Source organism: Populus alba, chromosome 10 (assembly GCF_005239225.2).
Source record: "Populus alba chromosome 10, ASM523922v2, whole genome shotgun sequence".
In the NCBI taxonomy this organism is placed as follows: Eukaryota; Viridiplantae; Streptophyta; class Magnoliopsida; order Malpighiales; family Salicaceae; genus Populus; species Populus alba.
Genome location: NC_133293.1, coordinates 19,904,456 through 19,929,901, shown reverse-complemented (window position 1 = coordinate 19,929,901; position 25,446 = coordinate 19,904,456). Strand labels below are relative to the sequence as shown.

The 25,446-nt window shown below is 34.5% G+C and overlaps 2 protein-coding genes, 1 long non-coding RNA gene and 1 other non-coding gene across 6 annotated transcripts; 2 read left to right on the top strand and 2 right to left on the bottom strand.

Moving 5' to 3' along the window:
* Positions 1–603: 603 nt before the first annotated feature.
* LOC118059957 (serine carboxypeptidase-like 27) lies at positions 604–6,959 on the bottom strand. The gene is made up of 9 exons (XM_035073013.2): positions 5,899–6,959; positions 5,698–5,793; positions 5,467–5,559; positions 5,285–5,370; positions 4,920–5,180; positions 2,649–2,776; positions 2,471–2,566; positions 1,225–1,330; positions 604–1,032 (listed from the first exon to the last, which is right to left on the bottom strand). Exons 1-9 carry the CDS (start codon positions 6,263–6,265, stop codon positions 883–885), a joined length of 1,383 nt encoding a protein of 460 aa, XP_034928904.1. The 5' UTR covers positions 6,266–6,959; the 3' UTR covers positions 604–882.
* Positions 6,669–7,383, top strand: LOC140956047 (uncharacterized). Its single transcript, XR_012171012.1, has 2 exons — positions 6,669–6,807; positions 6,953–7,383. It is a non-coding gene; the product is annotated as an uncharacterized lncRNA (long non-coding RNA).
* Positions 7,384–10,231: 2,848 nt separating this feature from the next.
* TRNAH-GUG (transfer RNA histidin (anticodon GUG)) lies at positions 10,232–10,303 on the bottom strand. Its single transcript has one exon. It is a non-coding gene; the product is annotated as a tRNA-His (tRNA).
* Positions 10,304–15,901: 5,598 nt separating this feature from the next.
* Positions 15,902–25,375, top strand: LOC118059956 (uncharacterized). 3 transcript variants are annotated; one of them, XM_035073011.2, is made up of 5 exons: positions 15,902–16,176; positions 16,439–16,710; positions 17,986–18,852; positions 19,405–20,535; positions 22,198–25,375. In XM_035073011.2, the coding sequence occupies exons 2-5, from the start codon at positions 16,512–16,514 to the stop codon at positions 25,122–25,124; spliced, it is 5,124 nt and encodes a 1,707-aa protein (XP_034928902.1). In that variant the 5' UTR covers positions 15,902–16,176; positions 16,439–16,511; the 3' UTR covers positions 25,125–25,375. The 3 variants fall into 3 exon arrangements, with proteins under 3 accessions (XP_034928902.1, XP_034928901.1, XP_034928903.1); XM_035073010.2 differs by having other exon boundaries at positions 16,336–16,710; XM_035073012.2 differs by lacking the exon at positions 16,439–16,710.
* Positions 25,376–25,446: the final 71 nt, after the last annotated feature.

The following is a 25,446-nucleotide window of genomic DNA, read 5'->3' as shown; positions in this document are numbered from 1 at the left end:
AAATATTATTAATTACAATGGACCGTCGTCTTCTTTTGATGGAATTGATGGCGCCTGTGCATTCTCCAATAAGCTACACCCACACGGGGCAAGTGGTCCTACTAGAGCACACTGTTCCTCTTTGCGTCCTGGGATTCTTGACTTCTGGGTGCTACACTGTTTCTTGGATTGGAAGGTCATAAATGATAAAACTAGCCATAACAACGCCCCCAACTACGTTACTTTTGAGGCACGAGTCCTTACAACACCTTCTTATTGATAGTAATAGTAGCAGTGATAATTTTACTGATTACTTTTATGATTCTAACATTTCTATTGATTTTCAGAATGATGCATTTATGATGAAGTCCTTCTATGCGAAATACTTTGAATTGCGTGCATGCAAGGTCAGAAGTGTGGGTTACCACTAGCCTCTCCTCTCCCCTTCATTTGATTCGTATCAGTCTACCGAATTTGCCCTGCTGCAAATTTGATGTTCGGGTTTCAAGAGTTCATCCTTGTAGGGTAATCTTTTTGCACCCCATGGTGTTAATCTGAGTTCTTTCTACTGAATTTAGAGTGAAGTTTCCAAAAATTGCTAACCAAACCAAGAAAAAGTACATCTTGGGGGCACAAATATTTTAACTCCATTATGTATAAATTTCTTGGAAATTAGTACAATTCTATTGTCTAAACTTACAGTTCAAATAATTGAATTACTATAAAGAATAGCTCCATACATTTTGATATGCTACAACTTAAATATAGAAATGGTGCACTTGTGGAAGAATGGAAGAGCACTCGAGAGGAATGCTTCTCTTGCTCTGTCATTTATAAGCCTGTGTATGAACAGATTCTATTATCTATCGCTTGTTTGTTCATCAATGATTAATGCAAGGAGGACTAAAAGCTTCGGCCGGGCATGGACTTATTCCCCAAAAATGACATGAAAAGAATAAAAGCCTGTCGAGGGCGATGGAGTGGAACTTCATGCCCTGCTCCAGTTACTGTTACAAAAGTTAGCCCTGTGTATACTTGGCTCCACCCGCCAACCTGTAACAGAGGCAAGAAAAAGATGGGAGATGAACAAATTACCATGGAGTTCTGTAAGATTATCACACCACCCCTTTCTTAGTACTGTATTGCAAGAAAAGAATATAAAATCCCCAAATGTTCAGTTCAATGGTTACACCAAAATAAGGTGGTTGTAGCAATTAGTTCTCTGCATAGTAGATGGTTACTTACCTTTCCACTGTCATACCACGGATACCAATTGATAATAGTTGGTAGTTTTAGGGCATCAATTGAGTATCGAGTTGCAGTAACAGGAACCACTGCATCAGTATCTCCACTGGTCAAAGAGATCAAGCAGAGTTAGATGCATTGCGTAATGAGGCTAAAAACAATTGAAGGCAAAACGTTATAATGCTGAACAGTGCCGTAACATAAAACAAAGGCCAAATCCTAATTGAAAATGATAAAGCCCGACCTTTTTTCATATTTTGGCTTTGCAAGACATGCATGCCATTATTGCTGAAGGTATGAGAATATTATACAACACCAAAGTAAATTCTTAAAGTTGACCATCCAAAAAGAATATCCATTCCGTTATTTTTATATAATCATAGCTTTTGGTCATCGTGAAGCAGCTGTTTTCCTATGAATTCTGTGTATCCCATTTAAACTCAGTTTCAGATGCTGCCTTCGTGTTGACTTCGGTGACTATTCTCAGTCAAGTAGACATAGTTCATACGCTTCCACCTAACAAAACAAACATTTGGGCCCAGTGCAATTATTGGTGCTAGAGCACACAACATGGCTAACCTACTGTAAATAAATCGAAAGTCGTCAGTCTTTATCAACACTACCTACTGCAAACAAGCTTCCCTATTCAGACATGGAGATTAGTTTAGTTGGCCAAGAACTCAGCGGTTCAAAAGAAATTTATTATGTTCCAACTTCCCAGTTCCCAGCTACCAGGTATAGGTGAAAACATGATCCAACAAAACCTCTCGACTCTTTACCGACCAACTTAGGCCATAGTTAGTTGCAAATAAAGATTAAACTCAAGTGTTCCAAAAAAACAGACCAATGGATCCAAATAACATGAAAACAGATCAACACAAATTAGTTGGAGTTAGCTAAACGAGTCCTTTTTGTTAGTTCCACCGTGTCTGTGTCAACATCTTCTTTTGACATGTTCAGAAACAAAAACATCTAGAAACAACTCTGAATCATAAAGAAGATCCACGTACACAAGCAAACAAATCACAAAAATAAAAATGCTAAAAAGTTTGTATCATTAATTTCAAACGGCAAGTTAGATCTCCTGCTCACCGAAATCAAGTATTGAAAAGAAAAGCATAATAATCAATTCCAAGAGCATTCCTTCTAGAACTACCATTTGATATCTTCAAGCAACTAAACAGAATTCCCTGATTTAATCCAGAACAAAGGGAATGGCGGGGAAAAGGCAAAGGTGGGAACTTACCTGTAGACCCATATCCTTAGACCTGCAGCAATGAGTTCTTTATATATAGGAAGCATGGAAAGTGGAGAATCTGCCCAGTAGTCTCCTACAATGTTACTGTGAAGTAGTGATTCAGTTAACAGTGTTATTGGAAGATATTTAACAGAATTCTCAAAAAATTAAGAGAAAAAAATATCACCTGCATGTTTCCCATGGGTAAGGAATCCCAGTTACATTTGCATGGAGTGCCTTCTGGACTTCAGGGCGATTGAAGTACACTTTAGAATACCTCTCTGTGCAGGGATCATATGCTCTCGACATCCATGGCTGAGTTTTGAAAATAACAAAATGAGCTTGGTGTATCTACTAAGTACCAGATTAAGTACTGTCTAGGACAAAAAGTATGGACAGAGTGAATGAAGTAACGCAGAGCATTTCTAGTTCACTCGTTCAGCAATGAACAGTATTTACATTCATGGATTGTATGGTGTATGAGTTTTTACCTAAAATTTATCAAAGATAATTCAGGGATACAAAATAAACAAAATCAAAGTCTTTTATCAAAATAGTATTTTATGAAACTAGTACAGGTTGAAAAAAAAAAAAAGAAATAACATAAGAGATAAAAGCATTTGACTCAACTATTATTGAGAATACGGTTTTATTAATAACTATTAATGATAATAGTGGATGTTTACATCAAACAGCACAGTTTACCTCAAAATTTTACATAAAATAAAGTTTAAATCACCACATTCAAAGACTACATAAAACTACAAGTTACCAAACCTCAAACCCATAATTAAAATAGATTATAATATCAAATTAATGCATGTATTTTCTAAACATTATTTTTATTTATATATACTTTTTAAGTTGTTAATAGATGATTTAAAATATTAAATAACTTGTTCACATGTTCATTTGTTAATTAATGATATTAAGTCATGTTTTATATAAACTAAGTATGAAAATGCATGATATGTTAGACAACTTTAAAATCAACATGTTAATTAACAAAAACAATATTACAAAAAAAAAAAAACTCTTAACTAGAAAAATAACACAGCACAATTATACATAACATAATAATATATCTTAGTTGATCTATGTTTTCTGCGACGACGAGTGGAAGCAACAAAAAAACAATAGAAATACTCATGGAGATAAAGGGAAGATGATTGTAGTGTTTTGGTGGAGGATTGAGTGGTGTTTTAGGCTATTGAAGGTTGTTTTCTCTTGGGTTTTTTTTTTTTTTTGTTTCTAGGGTTTTTTCTTTTAATAGTGGCGGTCATAAAAAAAAAAAAAAGTGTTTATAAGTGTATTATAAACACAATTCAGAATCATGATTTTGTTATAAAACCATTATTCTAAATTACAAGTTGTTAAAGAATCATTATTGGGAATAACAATTGTATTTAAATTGTGATTTTAAATCACAGTTTTTATTTAAATTATTATTCTAAATAGTAGTTTTTTAACAATCATGAATTCCAACCACAATTATTTACAAACTATATTATTCTCTTAAAACTTTTTAAATTTATATCATTTATTATTAATTTTCTTGAAACCTTATTAGTTTTTTTTTTTTAAAAAAAAAAAGGGAAAATCAGTCGTGCAAGTAAGAAACACAAATTTAATCATTTAGGCAACAATCACTCTTGTGGAATCTTTTAGAAACTGTAGAAAACATAATCTTATAGATGAAGATAACATCAAAAAGGAAAAGATTGGATTCGGATTTGTGTTTGTTGAGAGGTCAAGAAAAGTATGGCACGAATTTAGAAGTCATGGTCAGAAACAGCATCACATGACACAAGTAGCACAATCTATGGTCCAAAAACCACAAACTTAATGGATGGATGTCAGAAACTTAATATTGAACAACTACCTTCGGTACCCAAGACGAGCCCACAAATTACCTATTCGGAAACAAGTCACTGTAAGAAATTTGTCAATTTTTCGAGCAGTGAAAAGGTACGAATATTTTTTTAACAGGCCACAGAATATATTTGCAAAAATATATGCTTGGTGGATAACCTTCTTCGAATGCAATTTGTTTGATAATTGTTATATTCTTTTTTAGTTATTGCTAAAATATCCTGGAAACTTGCCATGTCTCTTTCAATCTAATCTTCCAATGTCTATTAAGCTATTGATGGTAGAATCTTAGATGTGAAACACTATTAGCAAAGTTCTAGGCTTGTTCATGATAACTTTCCAGTCAAATCCAAGACTTGGAGGCTGGTTCCAAAAACCAATTGGGTGTCTTTGTGAGCAAATTAAAGCATAATAGCCTTTTTTTCAAGTAAGAAATTTCATGCCTAGGTGCAGAGAATCAACTTTTGATAATTAAGCATCAGGTTCCTTGTTCAACTTGTATTGCATGCATGTATCTTTCTGCTGACAGTTAAGCAGAATCCATTGATAGTGTTGATTCAGAGAAAAGGGTATGATAAGAGCTTACATAATGACCCCTTAGGTTGTGCCTCAATGCTGCGGTGTTATTGCAAGGCTGTGTGAAGATGCTATATGGATCGATGTTCCCTTGCTCCAACTCTGCAAGCTTGAGAGCCTTCATGCATTCTACTGATGGGTGTGTAGATGATACAAAATCACAGGTGAGGCGTAGAGTTCGATAGGTAGAATCAGAAATTAAACCATGGGTCCACCAGTACTCAAAGGTGCCAACATAATCATGATAATCATCAGTGACTGCATTTCCAACCTAAATGAAAGAAAAAGATATTGACTTAACTATTCACTTTCCATTAAGCAGTAGAAGTCTAGACAATTCCCAATTTTTATGAATAATGAGTTCTGTGTTCTCACCAAAAATCCCTTGAAGTTAATGGCAGGATTCTTAATTCCCTTGTTCTTCTGATAAACAATTTGGGACAACTGAGGTACATAGTGACCTGAAACCGAATTTCAAACAAGTAAACGGTTTGCAATCCCTAAGATGAACAAGTTGATGAGACAGTTAAAAATAATAATGTTATGCAATTCAAGACCTGCGTAGCTTTCTCCGGCGATGTAGAAATCTCTATTTTTGTACTGCGGAAACCTTTCAAACCAATTGACTAGAAATGTGTATGCGTCTTCAGCTACAAATGCACGACACCCAGTTTCCAAAAGCATTTAAAGAAGTCAAAATCAACTAACTTTACGCCAGAAAGGCATATAATCACATTGAATCAAAAGGCTACTGAAGTACTCAACAATCAAACAAACAGAACAATTACCAGTTCTCTGGTCGCCAGCCGTGTACAAATCCGAAGACGTATTTGAATATGAAAAACCAACCCCAGCTGGAGATTCCAGGAACAGCAAATTCGCCACTGCCACCGACAACAACAGCAAAATAGACATGAGATGAATTCCAAAGAGAACAAGTTAAAGCACGGAACAGAAATTGCATTGTGTAAATTATCTATTACACATACACTTATTCCAAGCATAAGGATTGGAGTAAAGAGTTTTGCCATCAGGTCTAATGCGAAAAGGCCCAATCTCTTCAGCTGCTCCATAAGCAACAGAGGAGCAACCAGGGCCTCCATTGAGCCATAAAACAAGTGGTCTGGACTCAGGTCTACGACTTGTCGGTGCCTCGACCAACCAGTAGAACAATGCCCTCCCGGATTGTTGGTTCACGGTCACATAACCTGAGTACTGATTGAACTCTACACTCCCTGGCTGCCCTGGCAAATATGTGATCTTGTCTCTTCCTTGATCTTCAAGAGGAGCGCATATACAGGAATAGACAAAAAGAGAGACTAAAAGGCAGAGAATAGAGAGCAAAGAATGACCCATTAATCGAACAGCCAATCAAGATATGATCCAAAACAAGCAAAGCCCAGAAACAGAAGTCACAAAAAGTTTCTGGCTTTGCAGTGAAATTATCTAGACAATGCTATTAGGACATGATCTAGAGAGGGACAGATAGCCAATGAAATGAGAACAATAAACACAGGAAAAGAAGACAGAGAGTCACTTAAAGCGACTAAATAACAGACAAGCACCACAAAGGCCGAGTCTTCGCTGTCAACAATAGCAAACACAAACACAACTAAAACCAGGTAACAAAAATCCGAAATCACAGCAGTGTCAACAAAAGATGAAACAAGACCGAGTAACACGAATCACAAGATGTTTCTTTTTAGAATGAACCTAACAAAAATCACAAAAACAGATTAAAGCCCAGATCCCAAAATATCTCTTGAGTTCTAGCCAAGAAAACATTTATCCAAAGAAAGACTTTAAAAGAAGAGGAGGAAACATTAGACATTTATAATGAAGAACGGTGTGCACTTGAATTCACATTCCCAATGATTGTGATTAGCTGTCTATGGAAGGTATTTTGTGAATACAAGCTTGCAATTTATTAGTATTATCATGTTAGATGGAAATCATTTAATGCCAAGAAATTTATTTATTCATGTTCAGGAAGAAAAAGGAGAGGAATTTATTTATTTTTCTCTCTGAATTTGGTTTTATCAGGCACTTGACCGAAACAGGTGAGAGGCGCACATGGGATATTTTTGAAAAATGGAAGAATAAACCAAAAGGTTTGTAACTTTTCAACTGGATCTTTAAACAGCCAGATGCAAACAATGAGGTGAGACTAAAATCTGGAATGATTGGAAGAAGAAGCTTCGTGTAGCATAGCCGGATAAAATAGGATTGTGAATATTCATCAACCAGTGATAGTGCAGGAGTCGTTGTTCTTATTGACAAAACAAAATCTGGCATGTAATGGCGTGGTGTGAGGCAGCTAAGCTCGATGGCCCAAGGAATTTAGCTACCCTGTATGGATGGGAATGGTGGGACCTCGCCATTCATGACTGAACTTTCCTTTTCTGTTGGCAAGGCCATAGCAGCATTTTTTTACTGTTTAACTGCGGATTTGATAGGATTACTTTCTTTCTTTCTTTCTTGATTTTGATGATTTGTTTCTCGAGTTTGAATTCTAATTCATGTTTGTTTGAGGAGAGATTTTGTAAAAATATAGAGAGAAAAAAAAGTTAAAAAAAAAAAGCTTTAATTGGTATATACCTGTGATGACAACATGCTATATACCTTGCTCATCATCTACATTATACATTACAAAGGGAAAAAGGAGAATATACACGGAGAAAAAAAAGAAAGGGGTGGGAGAAAGGAATATTTCCTGTCAGAAAAAGCATTCTCGTATTTTCAAAATTATGGAAAGAGACCAGTGTCTGTGTATGCATGTGAACACATTGATAGGTTCTACATATCAGTTATTGTTACTTGCCATCCGAGGAAGCTAATATTCGGGGCCTAAACTGTTTTTTAGTTTAATCGAATTGGATATTAATTTAATAAAATCTTATCATCGCATCTAGATTTTAAATTATTTGATTGTTATAGTGAAGCTCAATTCAAATCTATTGGAGTCAATAAAAATAATTATTTTAATAAAAATAATTAATCTAATAACCTGTGAATTGATTCGAAAATATTTTAACTTCGGTTTTTTTAACCAATTTTCAGGTTAGAAGGAACAGCTATGAATGTGTGTGTGGATATTAATTTCTTCATCTTTCCCTCTTGTGCTCTTTTCTTACCGTGGATGTAAAAAGATAAAAGAGGAGTCATTTAAGTGACTGTATAAAAGTTTGGTTGCTTTTAAAGTTTTGTTATGATGAGATATATTAAAACAATATTTTTTTTAGTTTTTAAAAAATAATTTTAAATCATCACATAAAACAATTCAAAATATATTAAAAAAACATTAATTTTTTTAATAAAATAAAAATATAGGTACAACCATATTTTTAAATACTCTTTTATATTTATTCTCTAATCTACTATCCACGTAAGTAAAACGTCGATAGATTAATACTTTTTCAATCATAAAAAATTATTAGCTAGTCTATATACTACTTAATGGAAAATTAATAATTTATAAATTCATCCATTAATCCAAGTATTCTTTTTTTTTTATCAAGCATTAAACTTGATGCATGATTCGTATACTGTAATTGTACGAATATCACCCGGTTATAAAACCATGAATTGTCATTATTATGTGTATTTGTCTACTCAAGACAGGTGCATGAATGTAACTAGTCTTGCCGAGTAGAAGTCATGGATATATGTATTTTTGCAACAAACAAAGATTACATTCAAAGTATACTTGATTAATATGTTTGGTGGATATTAAGTCAAACAGAAACATTTATAAAAAAACATAAAGTATCACAAGTGATAAACAAAGACTTTTCGTCTCAAAGGTGTAGAGAAATCAACAATGACAAAATGCGTAAAAGATTTTCGCAGATATGTCATAGAAGAGCGTATTTGTATTTAAAAGCAACTGCAACAGTGGATCAACGGTATTTTAAGAGTATGGTTGTGGTTGAGTTTTAAAATGTTTTTTTATATTAAAATGATATTTTTTTTATTTTTTAAAAAATTATTTTTAAAATCAACATATCAAAACAATTCAAAATATAAAAAAATAATAAAAATTAAATTAAATATTATAGAAATGTGGGTACAACCACATTTCAAAACAAACAAGCAATCATATTAAATATGATTTGAATGCCAAATCATATTTATTAACACCATTTCTATTAACCAATATTTAAAAAGATGACGTCAAACATCATCACAAAAATAATTGCAACCTTTCAAGACGTATCATCAATTTTATTAAAAATTTTCAGATAATTATAAGATTGGGATCTCAAATCCATGTAAGATAAATATCCTAGATAAAATGAATCTCGCATCTCAGCCTGAACAATGGATGTTCAGGCAAATACAGCCATGGATTGTTTTTTATATTGTAAAATTAGGGCTACGAATAATATATCTTTAAAGATTTTAGATTGAAATTTGGATGATAGACTTGTTGAGAATGCCCTAAAAATTATAAAAGAATATAACGTTAAAGACAATAATTTTGTACAGGCGTTTATCTCGCACAAAGACATAATCAAAGCTACAATCATATAGAATAATTTTCTCATGTAAAACGAGATTAGTACATAGTTTATTGATGCACAAAATAGCTCACCGACAAGCTAAAATAAAATTAATATAAAAATAATTTTGAGGGTATAGTTTAACTAGTCAAGTTCTAAATTTGTTCTATAGAAGTCACTGGTCGAGTTTTACAAACCTCATGACCACTGGAAACTTACATGGTCATTAACTTTAAAACATGTGGAATTAATTGATATATACACAAATTTACCCGGATACCAACATTAATAAAAAAAATAATTTAAAAAGGAAACAAGTAACTTTGAAATTATTATTATTGTACATGCGTGCATAGTTTTGATGTATAAAAAAGTTACTAGTCTGAAGTATCAAGCGGGACATGTATGTTTTTTTTCAAAATATATTATCTTGTAAACTTAGGAAATTATTAATCCACCGTAGCTCGTCAAGATTATCAATCCACGGAGGGTATACTTTATATTAATTGAATATTTCGTAAAGTTATCCCGCATGCTTCTAAGTTGGACCCATTGATGCCCTTTTTCCTGAAAATCTTTAACTCGTGAGATCAAATTATATTTGTCAACTTTCTGTGTAGACGGAATACCCGGACCTGCTATGCACGTTGATACTCTGGAAAGCAAAGGCATGGAAAATGATGGTCTGGGTAAGGACCAAGACACGCGTCCATGCTCATGCTAGTAAGCATCACACGTGCCGAATGAATATTAAAATTTCCCTTTGATATTTTCGAGTCGTTAACTTTTTTTTCGTGAAAAAAAAAAATTAAAAGATTAGTGTGGCTGCTGGGATTCGAGCCCAGGTCTCCACGGCCACAACGTGGAATTCTTACCACTAAACTACAGCCACTGGATGATTTAAGATGCCAGTTATTTGTTATATAATAATTAAACTATCACAAGCATTTTTTTTTAATACCAAATGATATGAATAAAAATCAATGACACAAATAAATCCCTAATAAAAAAACTAAATAATTGTTATTACAGTCCACGTAATTTGTATCTAGTATTGCAATATTTTTTCCAAGCCCTGTATGTATTTGTTTTGGCAAACCATAGCCTTCAGTTTTTAGAATCCTGGGAATGGATTAGAGTCCGTAATTAGTTTTTTTTTTTTTTTTTAAAATGTTAATTGTTATTAGTTTTATTGGGACCTGGCCCCCGTTTTATTGGTAATGAATTGAGTTATCGACGGCTAAAAGCAAGCGATGCCATGTATAGCCGTGCGCCGCCCGTAAGGTATTGAAACTTGGTGATGGTCTGGTTTATTTTAATTTAAAGCAAAGCCTAGCTTTAAGGTATTTGTTTTGTTAAATTAAATCAATGATATTTATCAAATATATTAAATAAGTGTTATTTTATATAATACTACCTACAAATATTTATAATAAATTCTAAACAAAAAAGAAATATCGTGACTGAGCACAAGCATTAAATAACTATTGATAAGTGTGAAGTGATATTTGTTAGTCAGATATTTAATTTTATTACTCGGTAAATCTTTCCTTAAGTTAACACGTGCCTTTTCTATGTCAATGAAATAAACAGTAAGGAGTCCTGCCCTCTCAAGTACAGGTTTGAGAGTGCAGTCGAGATTGTTATTCAATGTGCTTTTCACTTAGAAAAACATGTCAATAATATTATTTTATTTTTTAAAAATTATTTTTGAAATCAACACATTAAAATGATTTGAAAATATTAAAAATATATTACTTTAAAGCCAAAAAAAAAAATCAAATTTTTTAAAAAATGCTTTTGGACCGCAATGCCAAACGCTTCTAGATAAAAAGTAGGTTTAATTTTAATGTCAAATATTTAATAGTGTGTGTTTGGAAACGTAGTTAGAATTATATTTCTTATAAATTTGATTTTTTTAAAATTATTAATTTTTTATATTTTTGAATTATTTTGATATATTGATGTTAAAAATATTAATTTAATATGTTTTTAAATAAATTATTATTGTATTATTAAAAAAACCCTTTGATAGAGTTGCAAAATTAGAAGGATGAGTATGAAAAAGCATACAGAATCGGATGTAGCCATCGATTTGGAGATTTGACATGTCAGCCCTGTTTACATTTTACGTGCTCTCTATCATGTGAGTGGTTGGGTTTTCTTTGTATGTAAGCGACGTGTTTCGTACTTTGTATGTCTGCGATTTCGAAAATCCCAACTTGGACGGCCAACAGACGGACGAAAACAAATCCTGCACGTGACATTGCACGAGCAGTAAATGATAGAGGTAGGGCCCCATGCACTGTTGCTAAACCCGGCCGGATTGGGTCAGGTGTTAAAAAAGTTAACATGGAATTCACCTAGTTCGACATGGCAAACTTGACAAGGTTAATTCACAATCATGTAAAAAACTTGTTAATTTTTTATTTTAAATGATGTTATCTTAACTTATTTTTAAACAATATTAACTCAGATAAACTTATTTAATTTATGATCTTAGTCTTGTGCCGGGTCAATCCTTGTATTAATTAAATAACTAGGAAACAATGTTGTTGTTTTAACATCTTATAAGAAATCAAAAGCTAAATAAATTGTATTTACTTCTAAGACCTTAATATCTTGCTTGAATTACAAACCCAGTAAGTGGATCACTGGGTATGCTTACAGGGCCAGGGTGGGTTGATAGCTATGGTTATAGAACATGTTTTTATATATATTTTTATATTATTTTGATATGTTAGTATTAAAATTATTTTAATAAAAAAAATATTTTAAACCATAACCTGTGTCATATTCTCAAACACACCCATAGTTTTATTGTGCACGGCAAAAAACCCTCCGGCTATTCAGTGGTCCTACAAATCATTTCCCCGGCCTAATTAAATAAGAAACCATGGATAGAACATGGTTTTATTTAATTTCGTCTGAGATTGTGCCATTCTAAAGATAGAGTGACAATAGTTGAATGGTTGGTTTTTGGGTGTTTGATAAGTTTTTATTTTTATATATTTTTAAAAAAATATTATTGATTTGAAAAAATATTAAATCAATAATTTTTTAATGTTTTTTATAATTTTAATGTGTTTATATAAAAAATTTAAAATATATTTTTAAAAACACCGTAAATCACAATTTCAAACAACTTTCCAGGCCACACCATGCTATCAATAATTGACTCCTTTTATCCTGAAACGGATGGGATTGTTGACAAGACCACCTGTATAAAAATTGCTCGGTCCTTAAATAATGGAATTCAAATAAACCCAGCTACTGAAAAAGTAAAAATCTCGACAATTTTTCAATGCGTTTTGACATGTGAAACTCTCCAGGAGCATATATACTGTTTTATAATTAAATTATTTGTAAAAAATAGAATACATTTCAGCATTTTATATATTTGATGACCATACTCCTTTTTTTATTTATTTTTATATAATTTTCACTAATTTTAAAAATAACATGTGTTATTTTAAATTATTTATTTATTTATTAATCATTGTTGTTTTTAACATTATTAATAAATTCAATACGACTTAGCGAATCCCCTTATGTTAATTACTTGAGTCTCGAGATTTTATTTATTCTTTTAAAAAACTGGTTCAAGCTGTGTCATAGTGTGATACACTATCCCTTGCTAGAGTAATTTTTTTTCTTCTATGAAATGTTTTTTTTTTTCATTCAAGACCTTCGATATTTGATTAATTTAAATTGTGGTTCTTAATTTGCGTTGATTTAGATTTTATGATATTGTGGCATGTCTGTGTCCCTAATCAAGAGTCTGGGATGTTAAACATGATTGGTATTGGTCGAACTAATGTATTAGTGTATCAATTTGTTTTTTAAATATCATTTAATATATCACAATCTTAATATTATTAAAAATCTTCATCCATTGTGAACTTTTAATTTTCTATTTTTTTTATATATTTTATAAGATTATAAAAAAATAATTTAATCTGCAAAGAAGCTCAGGTGAAAAAAAATAGTGAACCGACTATACTGAGATTTCAAAGCACGAACAAGAATGTATTAACAGACGCTTGAGGGTCGTGCTCCAGCGGTGTGTGGGGGCTTGTCTCCTACTGCCGTCCTAAGGTCGACTCTCTATGCGTATATCTGTCACCCCCGTGGTGTCTTATCTGTTTACTGGGCTTGAAGGGTGTTCAGTGAACCGTGGGGACTAGTTATAGTGCGCGCAAGCTGGCCCGGCACCCCACGCTAATAAATAATAATAAAAAAATATTAACAGAGACTGCACGTTATTTTAAAATAAGTTAATGATTTCCACCATCATTACATTGTAATTGTATAATCATAATCGCTCATTCTCTGCCCTCCATCTCCGCACGTGCTGTAAATAAAAGAACGTCCAGATCGATGAGAGTCATAATTTCCAGCAGACGAGATGCTGTATTTTTTATAAAATAATTAATTAAATTGTTACGATATAATAAGTAAATATACTCGATAGTCCGTGACTTAAAATTATTTTAATCAATTATCTGTAAAAAAATGGTAGACACACAATACGAGAGATAACAACGCCACGTCCTGTCTTATCATTTTACAAATTAAAAGACAATTTCCCACGCTGGCAAGGAGATTATACCGCCTCGCGAAGATTAATGAAGTCACTTTGTTGGTTGGAAAATATATATATTTTTAAATAAATTAATTTTTAATATTTTATAATATAATGAAAAATAAATTGAAAAACATTTTTCAATATTCGTTTAAGTCATGAAAAATAAGTTGAAAAATAACTTATTATTATTTTATTATTTTCAAGTTTATTAAAATAATAAAAAATAAATTTTATAAATTAAAAGGTTGAATAAAAATTAAATTGAAAAGAAATATAATTTCATAAATTATCTTAAATAAAATAAATAAAGATCAAATATAAAAAATTAAAAGATAAATACATTAAAACAATAATAATTAACATTTCATAAATTATTTTAAATAAAATAAGTAACAATAAAAATAATAAGGATCAAATTTGATAGATAAAAAATTTTAATTAAAAAATAATAAGAGAAAAGCAAATAACAATTATAAAAACGAGGACTAAAGTTAATATAACAATTAAATTACAAGGAATGAAATTGAAAAACAAATATTCAGAACAAAATATATATAGCAATCAAAAGTTTGAGGACCAAATTTGATATAATCAGCAAATAATATTATATTTCTAAATTTTTCACAACTTCTGGAAAGTGTTTTTCGTTCAAGATAAAAGAAAAATACTTTTTTGGAAATTAAGCTAAATTTTTTTTTAACTGAAAAGTGTTATTCGTTAATTAATTTTTTTAATGGTAAAAAAATATATAAAAATTTAAAAAATAATTTCCTAAAAATAAACACAGCCTTAATTAAAAAGATTTAATGAGAATTTAGAATCGTGATAATAATTATTTTTATAATATTTTGTATATAAAAATATATTATAATAATTTTTTAAAATTTATTTTTAAAATCTGTATATTAAATAATCTAAAATTAAAAAAAACTAATTTAAAATAAAAAACTTAAAAATTTCATAAACATTATCAGCAAAAACAAACAAAATCTTATTTGGAGATTTCTACTGCCATATAAAAGCATTTTAAATTTTAAAGCCAGCCTTTCTTGCCATTCTTCGTAACTCGAAGGTTAAACTCGTCAAAACCCCAGTTCCGGCGCGTGCATTTCACTCCAATGTCACCCGTCAAGACGTGCCTACAATCAAGGGCATTTGCCTTAAACAAGTGAAAGTGAACATTGCGGGGGCCAAAGTGAGAAAAACTGGAAAGCAAAAGCTTTGATTGTCGAGAAAAAAAAAGGAGTTAAAAATAAAGCTCGTGAATATATATATAACTCAAAGAGGGGCACTCGCTAATCAATCAATAATTAATTAATTTAATCAGACACTAAACCTTACTGAAAAAATAATACAGAAACAAGACTATATTTTAAAGACTAATGGATTTATTTCATAAGAAATTATTAATTATTTCAAAATGTTTTATTATATAAACATAAAATCTGTTTTGTTTATCTATCATTCAGATTATCTACAAAATTATTTATAAAATTGACCTTCAATAAGCTTCAATCACAAGTGTAATGAATAATTTCTTATACTGTTACTTTATCTTCATTTTTATGACTAAAAATAAATTATTGTTGAAGTATCTAATATGTTTTTAATAATAACATGTAAAACATAATTTAACCTTGAGTTTAGTGATTAAAAATGTTTTTTTTTTACTCTTTAATTATTAGAGTTAAAATCTAAAAGCACTTATTTCTTTGAACGCAAGAAATCGAGGGTTTGCTCAAAATCTATGGGAGAGAATTTATTTACTGCTGTTTATGATTTTTAAAAACAACTTACTAAAAAAATACCACACAAGAAAAAAAAATATTGATAAACAAAAATTACTCCCGAAATATTTATTTTAATAGCGGACGCGAGAGAAGAATGAATTAGGGTTTAATAGCGCCGTTGAGATACGGGTGCCACTCTCCCTCCCCTCTCTCTCTCTCCCTCTCAATGCTCTCTTTGTCCCTTATCGTTTACACACAAAAAAGGAAATTTTTTTTCTCTTCTCCTCCCCCCTTTTCTCCTACAGATTTTCTTTCTGTAACCAAACAGCAGCAGAAGGGTTGTTCTAACCCAAAATCTCCATGGAATCATTGCACTCTACTATCTCTTTCGATCCAAAACCCTAACTCTCACCAACTGCCAATCAAATTTCAACCCTCTCCTCTCAGGTTCGTTTAATCTTTTTTATTTTTTTTTTTAAATTTCTCCATCTTTAATCGATTCAGTAGCTGGTAACACAATGGATTTGGTGCTTTTTTTGGACTTGCATGTAATTCTAATAATAACATAATAATAGTCACAATAGTAAAAAATATCTATTTTTTTAGGCTAATCTAGGTGCCGTGGATTCTACTCGGCTGTTTCGCGAAGCTGCTAGTGCGGCAGCCTTTTCGATCTTTTTTCAAAGGAATTGCGTTGGGTGCGGCGCAGGTGGAAAAGAATTGGCGGCGCATGTGATATAGGTGGATTGGACTAGGGCTAGGGTTTTGTTTTGTTAGTTTCGATGCCCCCAGAGCCATTGCCGTGGGATCGGAAGGACTTCTTTAAGGAGAGGAAGCACGAGAGGTCAGAGACGACGTCTTCTTCTTTTGGTGGCGGGTCTACGCCGCGATGGAGGGAATTTCCTTTTTCTTCCCCTAATAATTATGGATCCCCTCGCGATTTCAATCGTTGGGGTCCCCACGACTTTCGCAGGCCTCCTGGTGAGTTTTCTTTGTTTCTTTTACAAGCTGTTTGGAACATTAGGGTTTGTCAAGAATTGATTTCATTTCATCTATTTTAAAATTAATTATTTTTAGAATCAAATAATTGATTGCAGAATCGATTTCCATCGTGCGGTTTGAAATCGCACGTATAGGTGCTATTCAATGAGAATTCATTATCACCGTTGCAAAGCTCACCAAAACCTAGCTGTTTCAAAGCCCTGTCCTGCAATTTTTTCAACCACCAACCAAGACTTGTTTTTTCCCAATGAATATCACCGGCTAAACACCACATTTCAACCATAAAGTTGAACAGCCTCTCATCATGGTAATAGCAAAACTCAATTACACTGATCGACCTCCTTGTATGCCTCAAAAGGCACCTACAACTGAAGGGAGCAAAAAAAGATAGAAAAGGAAGCGATTTAATAGATAAGATGAGACAGGGTAAAGGAAATTGAGAAGAAGAAAACACGGAGAGAAAGGATGGGCAGAGTTCGTGAATAAAGAGAAACCATGCCCCCCCCCCCCACACACACACAATAGGAAACTTGTTGTTCTTATCCACCCACATGTAGAAGAAGGAACTAAGAGACCAGTTTAGAACTGAAATCTAGTCCAAGAAACCAACGGTTGTTTATCTTAGACTCTTAAGAGTAATATGGTTAAATTCAAATCTTATTTATTTAATGTTTAATTTAAACAAAGAAAAAAGATCTATAGAATTCAATTGCATCAGTATCATTCCATTTAGAGCATTTGAATTCAAAATCATTTTTCTCAGTTTTACTATCAGATATGAATTCAATTTCATCGTGGAATTGGTTCGTAACAGGTGTTAATTTCTCAAAATTTTGTTCTTTTAATTGTATGCTGCTGTCTGCAGTTTACTTTTTAGAAGAGATTTAACTTGGGTTTTCCTTGGAATTTGAGGCAATATGCTAATGCTTTGATTTTAGGTACTTCTTTTCTTTTTCTAGTGAATAAATTCGTAGGTGTTGAGGTGATTCCCTGTGTAGTGTTCTAATTTTTCTTTTTGTATCTCGTTGTTTCTTATTTTAGTTTTTACTGAACAAATCTGATTTGGTGGGTTTTTGGTTATTAGAATTTGTTATGTTCGTCTTTTCATTATTGGTTTGCTAGATCAGAACTTTTTTGCTTCGGGGTACTTGTGTTCTTTTCAAAGTTCATTTATTCTTTTTTTTTTTTGGTGGTGAAAATATATACTTTGCTTGTGTTAATTATGTGTTTTTTCCCTTCAAATGTCATGTGAAGGTCATGGTAAGCAGGGTGGCTGGCACATGCTTGCTGAAGAATCTGGTCATGTGTTTTCACCATATAGGTTGAGTGACAAGATGCTGGAAGATGATAATTGCCGGCCATTTTCGCGTGGAGATGGAAGATATGGCCGGAACAATAGGGAAAATAAGGGGTATGTCAGCCAGAGAGACTGGAGAGGTGGTCTTTCATGGGAAATGATCAACGGGTCTCCGAATATGCCTGGGAGGCAGCATGATGTGAATAATGATCAGAGGTCAGTTGATGAAATGCTAATGTATCCCCCCTCTCATCCTGCTCATTCTGACTTTGCTAACTCATGGGATCAGCATCAATTGAAAGACCAAGACGATAATAATAAGACGGGTGGTGTTGTTGGTTTGGGCACAGGCCAAAGAGGTGATAAAGAGATCCCACTTGATTGGAAGCCTCTTAAATGGACACGCTCTGGAAGCTTGTCTTCCCGAGGGTCTGGTTTCAGTCATTCAAGTAGCTCGAAGAGCCTTGGGGGTGCAGATTCAAATGAAGGAAAGACTGAGTTGCAGCCAAAGAATGCCAGTCCAGTTCAATCTGCATCAGTGGATGTTGCAGCCCGTGTTACTTCTGCAGCACCATCTGAAGAGATTTCTTCTAGGAAAAAGGCGCGCCTTGGATGGGGTGAGGGGCTGGCAAAGTATGAGAAGAAGAAAGTTGAAGGCCCAGATGCAAGTGAGAACAAAGATGGAGCTGCCATTTCTGCTAGTAACATGGAGTCCATTCATTTTCTAGCTTCAAGCTTGGCTGACAAGAGCCCCAGAGTTATGGGCTTTTCAGATTGTGCATCTCCTGCAACGCCTTCCTCCGTTGCTTGTAGTTCCTCACCAGGTACCTGTTTGTTTCTTTGTAATTTTTCTGTTATGCTATTGTGTTTAGTTATTTCTTCTGAGTTGTCGATATGACATGGAAATCTGACACATTCATATGGTTCTTAAACTTAAGTGATATGGTGGTATTTTTCATTTAATTGTCTGTTTTTGCTGCTATTATTTGTAGTTGACGCCTGGTACTGGGAGTATCACTGATTATGTATGCGATTAGAATATTGAATTGCTATGTTGCAAGGACCCATTACTCATATTGAGTACAATTTGTGGCATCCTCTTCTAGTTCTTCCTGCCTGATGACCTAAACTACTCTCATAATCATATTTTGGTGTAAGAAAATTGCATTGCCAATTTCTTCTAGAGGAAATTTAGATGACCTTTCTAGATCTTCTTCCATCAATATGAAGTTTGATTTTACTCCAAAATACTATTCTTCTCTTTAAGAACAATGTTTCAGACTGCCATGCTAGGCACTATCTATTTTCATGAAGTTATTATATTATTCTCTCTTTTGTTTTGCTGTTAAGGATTTTAATTTTTGCCTATATTACAGGTTCAGAGGAAAAAACTTTTCTGAAGTCAACAAATGCTGATAACATTGCTAGTAACTTATGTGGCTCACCTAGTGTTGGTTCTCAAAGGCATACTGAGGGGTTATCTTTTAACTTAGAGAAGATGGATGTTAGTTCTATAGCTAATCTGGGATCTTCCCTTGCTGAATTGCTTCAGTCTGATGATCCATGTTCTATGGACTCTGGTTTTGTGAGGTCTACTGCAATGAATAAGCTACTTGTATGGAAAGGTGACATTTCAAAGGCTTTGGAATTGACGGAATCTGAAATTGATTCTCTTGAAAATGAACTTAAGTCCATGAAATTTGAATATGGAAGCAGGTGTCCCTGTCCAGCAGCATCCAGTCCTCTGTTTGTGAGTGATGTAAAACCCTGTAGTGTGCAGGGGGTGGCCTCTAACAGTGTCCCTCGACCTTCTCCCTTGCAAGTTGCATCATGTGGGGATGGAATTCCGGAGAAGGTTTCTTTTTGCAATGGTGGGCGGGAAGTTCAACGTGATGTTAAGGATGATGATATTGATAGTCCTGGAACTGCTACATCTAAGCTTGTTGAACCAGTTTGCTCGGTGAGGATAGATTCATCGACTGTTGCTTTGAAAAATGATTTTGATGATATTCAGTCTGCAAGGATGGACTTGGCAGGCTCAGTTACCTGTGCTGATGATGAAGAGACTGGTGTATTTGCTTGCAAAGATGATGTACCTTCTTCTGGTGATGTGATTTCAGATACAAACGGAGAAGATAATTTATGTAGTTTAATACTGGCTTCTAATAAAGAATCTGCTAGCGGAGCATCTGAAGTATTTAATAAGTTATTTCCTAGTGATAAGTGTAAGTTTGATTTCTCGTGTGTTACCAATGGATCCTCTTGGCAGAGTGATGGCTTAGTTGTGGAAAAAATTGCTAAAAAGAAACGGCTATTAAGATTTAAGGAGACAGCTGTAACCCTTAAGTTTAAAGCTTTTCAGCATCTGTGGAAGGAAGAAATGCGACTGCCTTCTATAAGGAAGTATCCTGCGAAGTCTCAGAAGAAATGGGAACCAAGCTTGCGGACAACTCATAGTGGGTATCAAAAACATCGTTCTTCTATTCGTGCTCGAATCTCTTCTCCTGGTAAGGCTACTACGTTTGTTTTGACTCTTTATAAGTTGCTGTAGTTTTACTGATTAAACTTGTTATCATGTTAGTAAATTGGAAAAAAAGGTGCCTTATTCTTTGATTGCTTGGAACCACCATAGGTTGCTGTGCAAGTCTGGCACCATTCTGGCTAGAAAATGTTATGCTAACAGATCTGCAAGTGGACCTTTAATTTTCCATATGATGAAGTGATAATAAACCACATGGCTACCAGCTTATAATATTGTTTTGTTTCTGTACCACACAATGAATCTTTACAAACAAACATGCTATTGTTCCTTGTGTCCGTTCTGTTGTTAGGGGGTTGGAAATCCATCATTTGAGAACTGTCCCTTTACTGTGCCATTGACTTTCCTGTTTTGTGCCACAAAGTCAGATGCCCTCTAAGAGATTTGCTGGCTAGAAACGATGTGTTTAATCGTGAGTTTACTTGAGATGCTCCATCTCAAGTGGATCTGGATATTGGACTCCCTGATTTTTTGTATAGATTAGGTACATGTTAGAACACAATGAACTGGAGTATTGTCATCATTGGATTATGAATGGAAATAAAACTTGAGTGCTCGCTCTATGCATAAAACATGAGTTATTTATTAATGAAATTAAGTTTTAGAACGAATATTTTTGCATGACATCCTTCCTGGCGCCAGTTCTACTGTGTGGAGGATTTGTGACTCATTCTTGACTGGTAATTGTTGTTGTGGAGAGCCTTTGCATGTACTGAGTGACCAAATGTCTGCTTGAGAAGATTTGGATCACAAATGCTCTGTGAACATTTCATTGGTGGTGGTCTAGAGTTCTCTTGAACTGTATGGATTGTGCCTTGGTGAAATTGGATCTCTTATGACCTTGGCACCCGATGATCAAACAAATAGCAATTGTCTGGACACTGCGAGAATCACATGCAAGTATTTGTATATTTGGGTAACTTCATCCATAGGGCACTATGTAGCTCCAATCTTATAGACTGGATATGATTTTATGGATTTTGATGTCTAATTGTTGGACTGTGGTGTAACTCGGGTTTTTATGTCACTGGACTATGGTGTAATTCAGGTTTTTATGGCATACATGTATATCATCTTTACATTTTATGTTGAAATGGATACTGTTCCATTGTTCTTCTTATCAGAAAGGGGGGTCGACCAAATTTGTCTTTGCCTTGGTAGCATATAAATTAACAAGTGTTGTGAGTTTAGGTTATTTTTGGTCAGGGGAGATAATATTCATTCTTCTCTTGCTATAAAAAGTTTGGTCACAGTGATCTAAGCCAAATTTGTGACATTACATCTGTTCTGTTTTTAGGATATGGTTACAGTAATTATTATGGTGCACATGTGGGCAAGTAGTATCATTTGATTCCTGTCTCCCTTCTTCCACTTTTGTTATATATGTTGTGAAAATGTAATTTGCCAGAGTTGACTAACTCTGTATTTTGGAGAAAAATCCTCCACCCCAATGTCCTTTATCAGTCTAAGCCAAACCAAAGTTGATTTTGGAACTGTGAGGATTTTACTCGCTTGCTTAGTGTATTGTGGGTTCAAAATATGATAAAAATGATTCTTAATGGTAGTCTTAAATTTTAAGATTTATCTGGTTGAATTCTCTTGAATTATAATTTTTGTTTGAATATTGCAGCTGGAAATTTGAGCCTGGTCCCTACAACAGAGATCCTCAACTTCACAAGCAAGCTGCTTTCAGATTCTCAGGTCAAGCTTTACAGGAATGCTTTGAAAATGCCAGCTCTAATTTTGGACAAGAAAGAGAAGATGGGATCTCGGTTTATCTCTAGTAATGGATTGGTTGAAGATCCTTGTGCTTTTGAGAAGGAAAGAGCTATGATCAATCCCTGGACTTCTGATGAGAAAGAAATTTTCATGCATAAGCTCACGACTTTTGGGAAGGATTTCCGAAAAATTGCTTCCTTTCTTGATCACAAGTCAACTGCAGACTGTGTTGAATTCTACTACAAAAATCACAAATCTGATTGTTTTGAAAAAACCAAGAAGAGTAAGCAAACTAAATCTTCTACTAACTACTTGATGGCATCAAGTACGAAATGGAATCGTGAATTGAACGCTGCTTCGCTTGATATTTTGGGTGTGGCTTCACGGATTGCAGCTGATGCTGACCATGCTACGAACAATCAGCAGTTGTGCTCTGGTAGAATCTTTTCCAGAGGCTATTGTAATTCTAAAATAACAGAAGGTGATGATGGTATTTTAGAAAGATTAAGCAGTTTTGATGTTCTTGGGAACGAAAGAGAGACTGTTGCTGCTGATGTTTTGGGTTCACTGTCCTCAGAGGCCATGGGTTCTTGTATTACTACTTCTGTTGATCTCATGGAGGGCTATCGAGAACAGAAGTGCCAAAAGGTGGATTCTGTTGCAAAAGCACCTTTGACATCTGATGTTATGGAGAATTTTGATGAAGAGACCTGTTCAGATGAGAGTTGTGGGGAGATGGATCCTACTGATTGGACAGATGAGGAGAAGTCCATCTTTATACAAGCTGTGTCATCTTATGGCAAGAATTTTGCAATGATCTCCCAAGTTGTCAGGACAAGAACTAGAGACCAGTGCAAGGTGTTTTTTAGCAAGGCCCGGAAGTGTCTTGGACTGGATTTGATGCATCCTGGACCCAGAAAGTCCAGAACACCAGTTAGCGATAATGCAAATGGAGGTGGGAGTGACACTGAAGATGCTTGTGCCATGGAGACTGGATCAGTTGTCTGTAGTGATAAGTTGGACTCTAAGATTGATGAGGACCTGCCATCGTCCATCATGAATACAGAGCATGATGAATCTGATGCAGAGGAGATGATAGGATTGCATGAGGACCTGAGTGGAACTGAAGGCAATAATGCATCTGGGATATTAGATAAGAATGATTCCAGGGTTGTAGATGAAATGGTTTCTGATCCATCTGAGGCAAGGCAGAGTGCTGATCTAGCTTTTGATGTTGACAGCAAATTCATGAATGCTGTTCATCAGTCAGAGCCTGTAGCGGCCCAGAAAATGTTGATTGCATCTGCTAATGCAGAATCTGAAAGAGATCAAGTAGCTGACAAGGGTGTTTCTGTTGTCGAATCACAGTCTGTTGTAGGTGCAGTTGATGTCAACACATACAATGCAAATACTGCAGTTGAGTTGAAAGGTATAGCTGAGGTCTCTGGTAATGGATTGGAAAATGGTTTAACAGAGCAAGAACTTTTTGTACCTGAAAATAGTTTGGGTAGTCCAAGTGGCTTGATGCAAGATTCAACCAGCAATGCCTCACACCATCCTGTACATATGGATTCCTGTTCAGAATTCAGCTGTAGTTTAGAAAATATGCATCAAGTCTCTGTCCAGTTAGAATCTGTGGAAAAGCCTCCTGTCATCTCATTGCAACAGGAAAATAATCTTGCTATAACAAGTTCCATCTTACAAGATTCTGCTGTCATCCAATTTGAGAAAAGGCACAAACAGGATACACTTCAGGAGAGCAGTAGAGATAAGCAGGGTAAAATATCTGTTAGTGGAGATGATTACTTCCAGCATCTGCTGGATCATCCTTTGTGGAGCCATAATGAATCCTCCCAGATCCCCCGGGGTTATCCACTGCAAATTCCTACAAAGAAAGAGATGAATGGGGTTATTTCTGGTAGACTTCTTTCTGGAGCTCAAAGCCTTCCAAACTCAGAAAAGAATGTCATCAGTCAGTCTGAAGCTCAGGAGTGCTATCTTCAAAAGTGTAGCAGTTTGAAAGCTCAGCATTCAGTGCCTGAGCTTCCTTTCATAGCCCAACGTCGTGGACGTGGAAGTGATAATCTGAGAGATCATTCACGGAGGTCATCAGATGTGGAAAAGCCATGTAGGAATGGTGATGTTAAACTGTTTGGTAAAATACTCAGTAACCCCTCGCAAAAGCAGAATTCTAGTGCCCGTGAGAATGGTGAAAAAGAGGCCCAGCATCTTAAACCAACAAGCAAGTCAGCAACTTTTAAATTTACTGGCCATCACCCTACAGAGGGTAACATAGCTCTCTCGAAGTGTGATCCTAATAATCAGTCTGGCCTGGAGAATGATTCCATGAGGAGCTATGGTTTCTGGGACGGGAACAGAATACAGACTGGGTTTCCATCTATGCCTGATTCTGCTACTTTACTGGTCAAGTATCCTGCCGCATTTAGCAATTACCATGTTTCATCATCCAAAATGCCCCAGCAGACATTGCAAGCTGCTGTCAAGAGTAATGAGTGTAATCTGAATGGCATTTCTGTTTTTCCTTCAAGGGAAATAGCTGGGAGCAATGGAGTGCCGTCATTTACTGTAGATATGAAGCAGCGGGAGGTTATATTAGCTGAGATGCAAAGACTGAATGGGCAGCAAGCAAGGGGGATGGCAGGGGTTAATGTTGTTGGAAGAGGGGGGATTCTTGTTGGGGGAGCATGCACAGGTGTTTCAGATCCTGTGGCAGCCATTAAACGGCACTATGCCAAAGCTGATCAGTATGGTGGGCAAAGTGGAATTGTCTTCAGAGAAGAAGAATCTTGGAGAGGTAAGGGGGACATAGGCAGGTAGTAGGAGTGTTAAGAGGGAATCTTCAGGACGTCCTCAGTGGCAAATTCTTCCTTTGCCGCGCGTTGTATCATAGTTCCTGTATTTTTCAATGGAATGTTAGGGCATTAGACGGTTTCTCAGTCCCATCTTTTTGGCAAAGTTATTTTAGGTGTCTGTATTATTGTAGCTATTTGTTGTATTTGATGGAAAATGCAAAAATAATTTGTTGTTGGGTAGGGAGACACCGGAAGCCACCCCCCTGCTTTCAAAAACCTAATCTTGGAGACAATTGACCCTTTCATGCACATCAACAGAACCCTGCAAATTTATTCTGTTTCCTTTT

What these genes read in the sequence shown, in the direction of transcription:
- LOC118059957 (XM_035073013.2), bottom strand. Translation starts at nt 6,265, where the DNA reads ATGGGTCATTCTTTGCTCTCTATTCTCTGCCTTTTAGTCTCTCTTTTT. An exon ending in GGCTGGCGACCAGAGAACTG is followed by an intron (nt 5,560 to 5,697) that starts GTAATTGTTCTG and finishes GTGCATTTGTAG; the next exon opens with CTGAAGACGCATACACATTT. An exon ending in CTAAGGATATGGGTCTACAG is followed by an intron (nt 1,331 to 2,470) that starts GTAAGTTCCCAC and finishes CTCTTTGACCAG; the next exon opens with TGGAGATACTGATGCAGTGG.
- LOC118059956 (XM_035073011.2), top strand. Translation starts at nt 16,512, where the DNA reads ATGCCCCCAGAGCCATTGCCGTGGGATCGGAAGGACTTCTTTAAGGAG. An exon ending in CGACTTTCGCAGGCCTCCTG is followed by an intron (nt 16,711 to 17,985) that starts GTGAGTTTTCTT and finishes TGTCATGTGAAG; the next exon opens with GTCATGGTAAGCAGGGTGGC. An exon ending in TGCTCGAATCTCTTCTCCTG is followed by an intron (nt 20,536 to 22,197) that starts GTAAGGCTACTA and finishes TGAATATTGCAG; the next exon opens with CTGGAAATTTGAGCCTGGTC.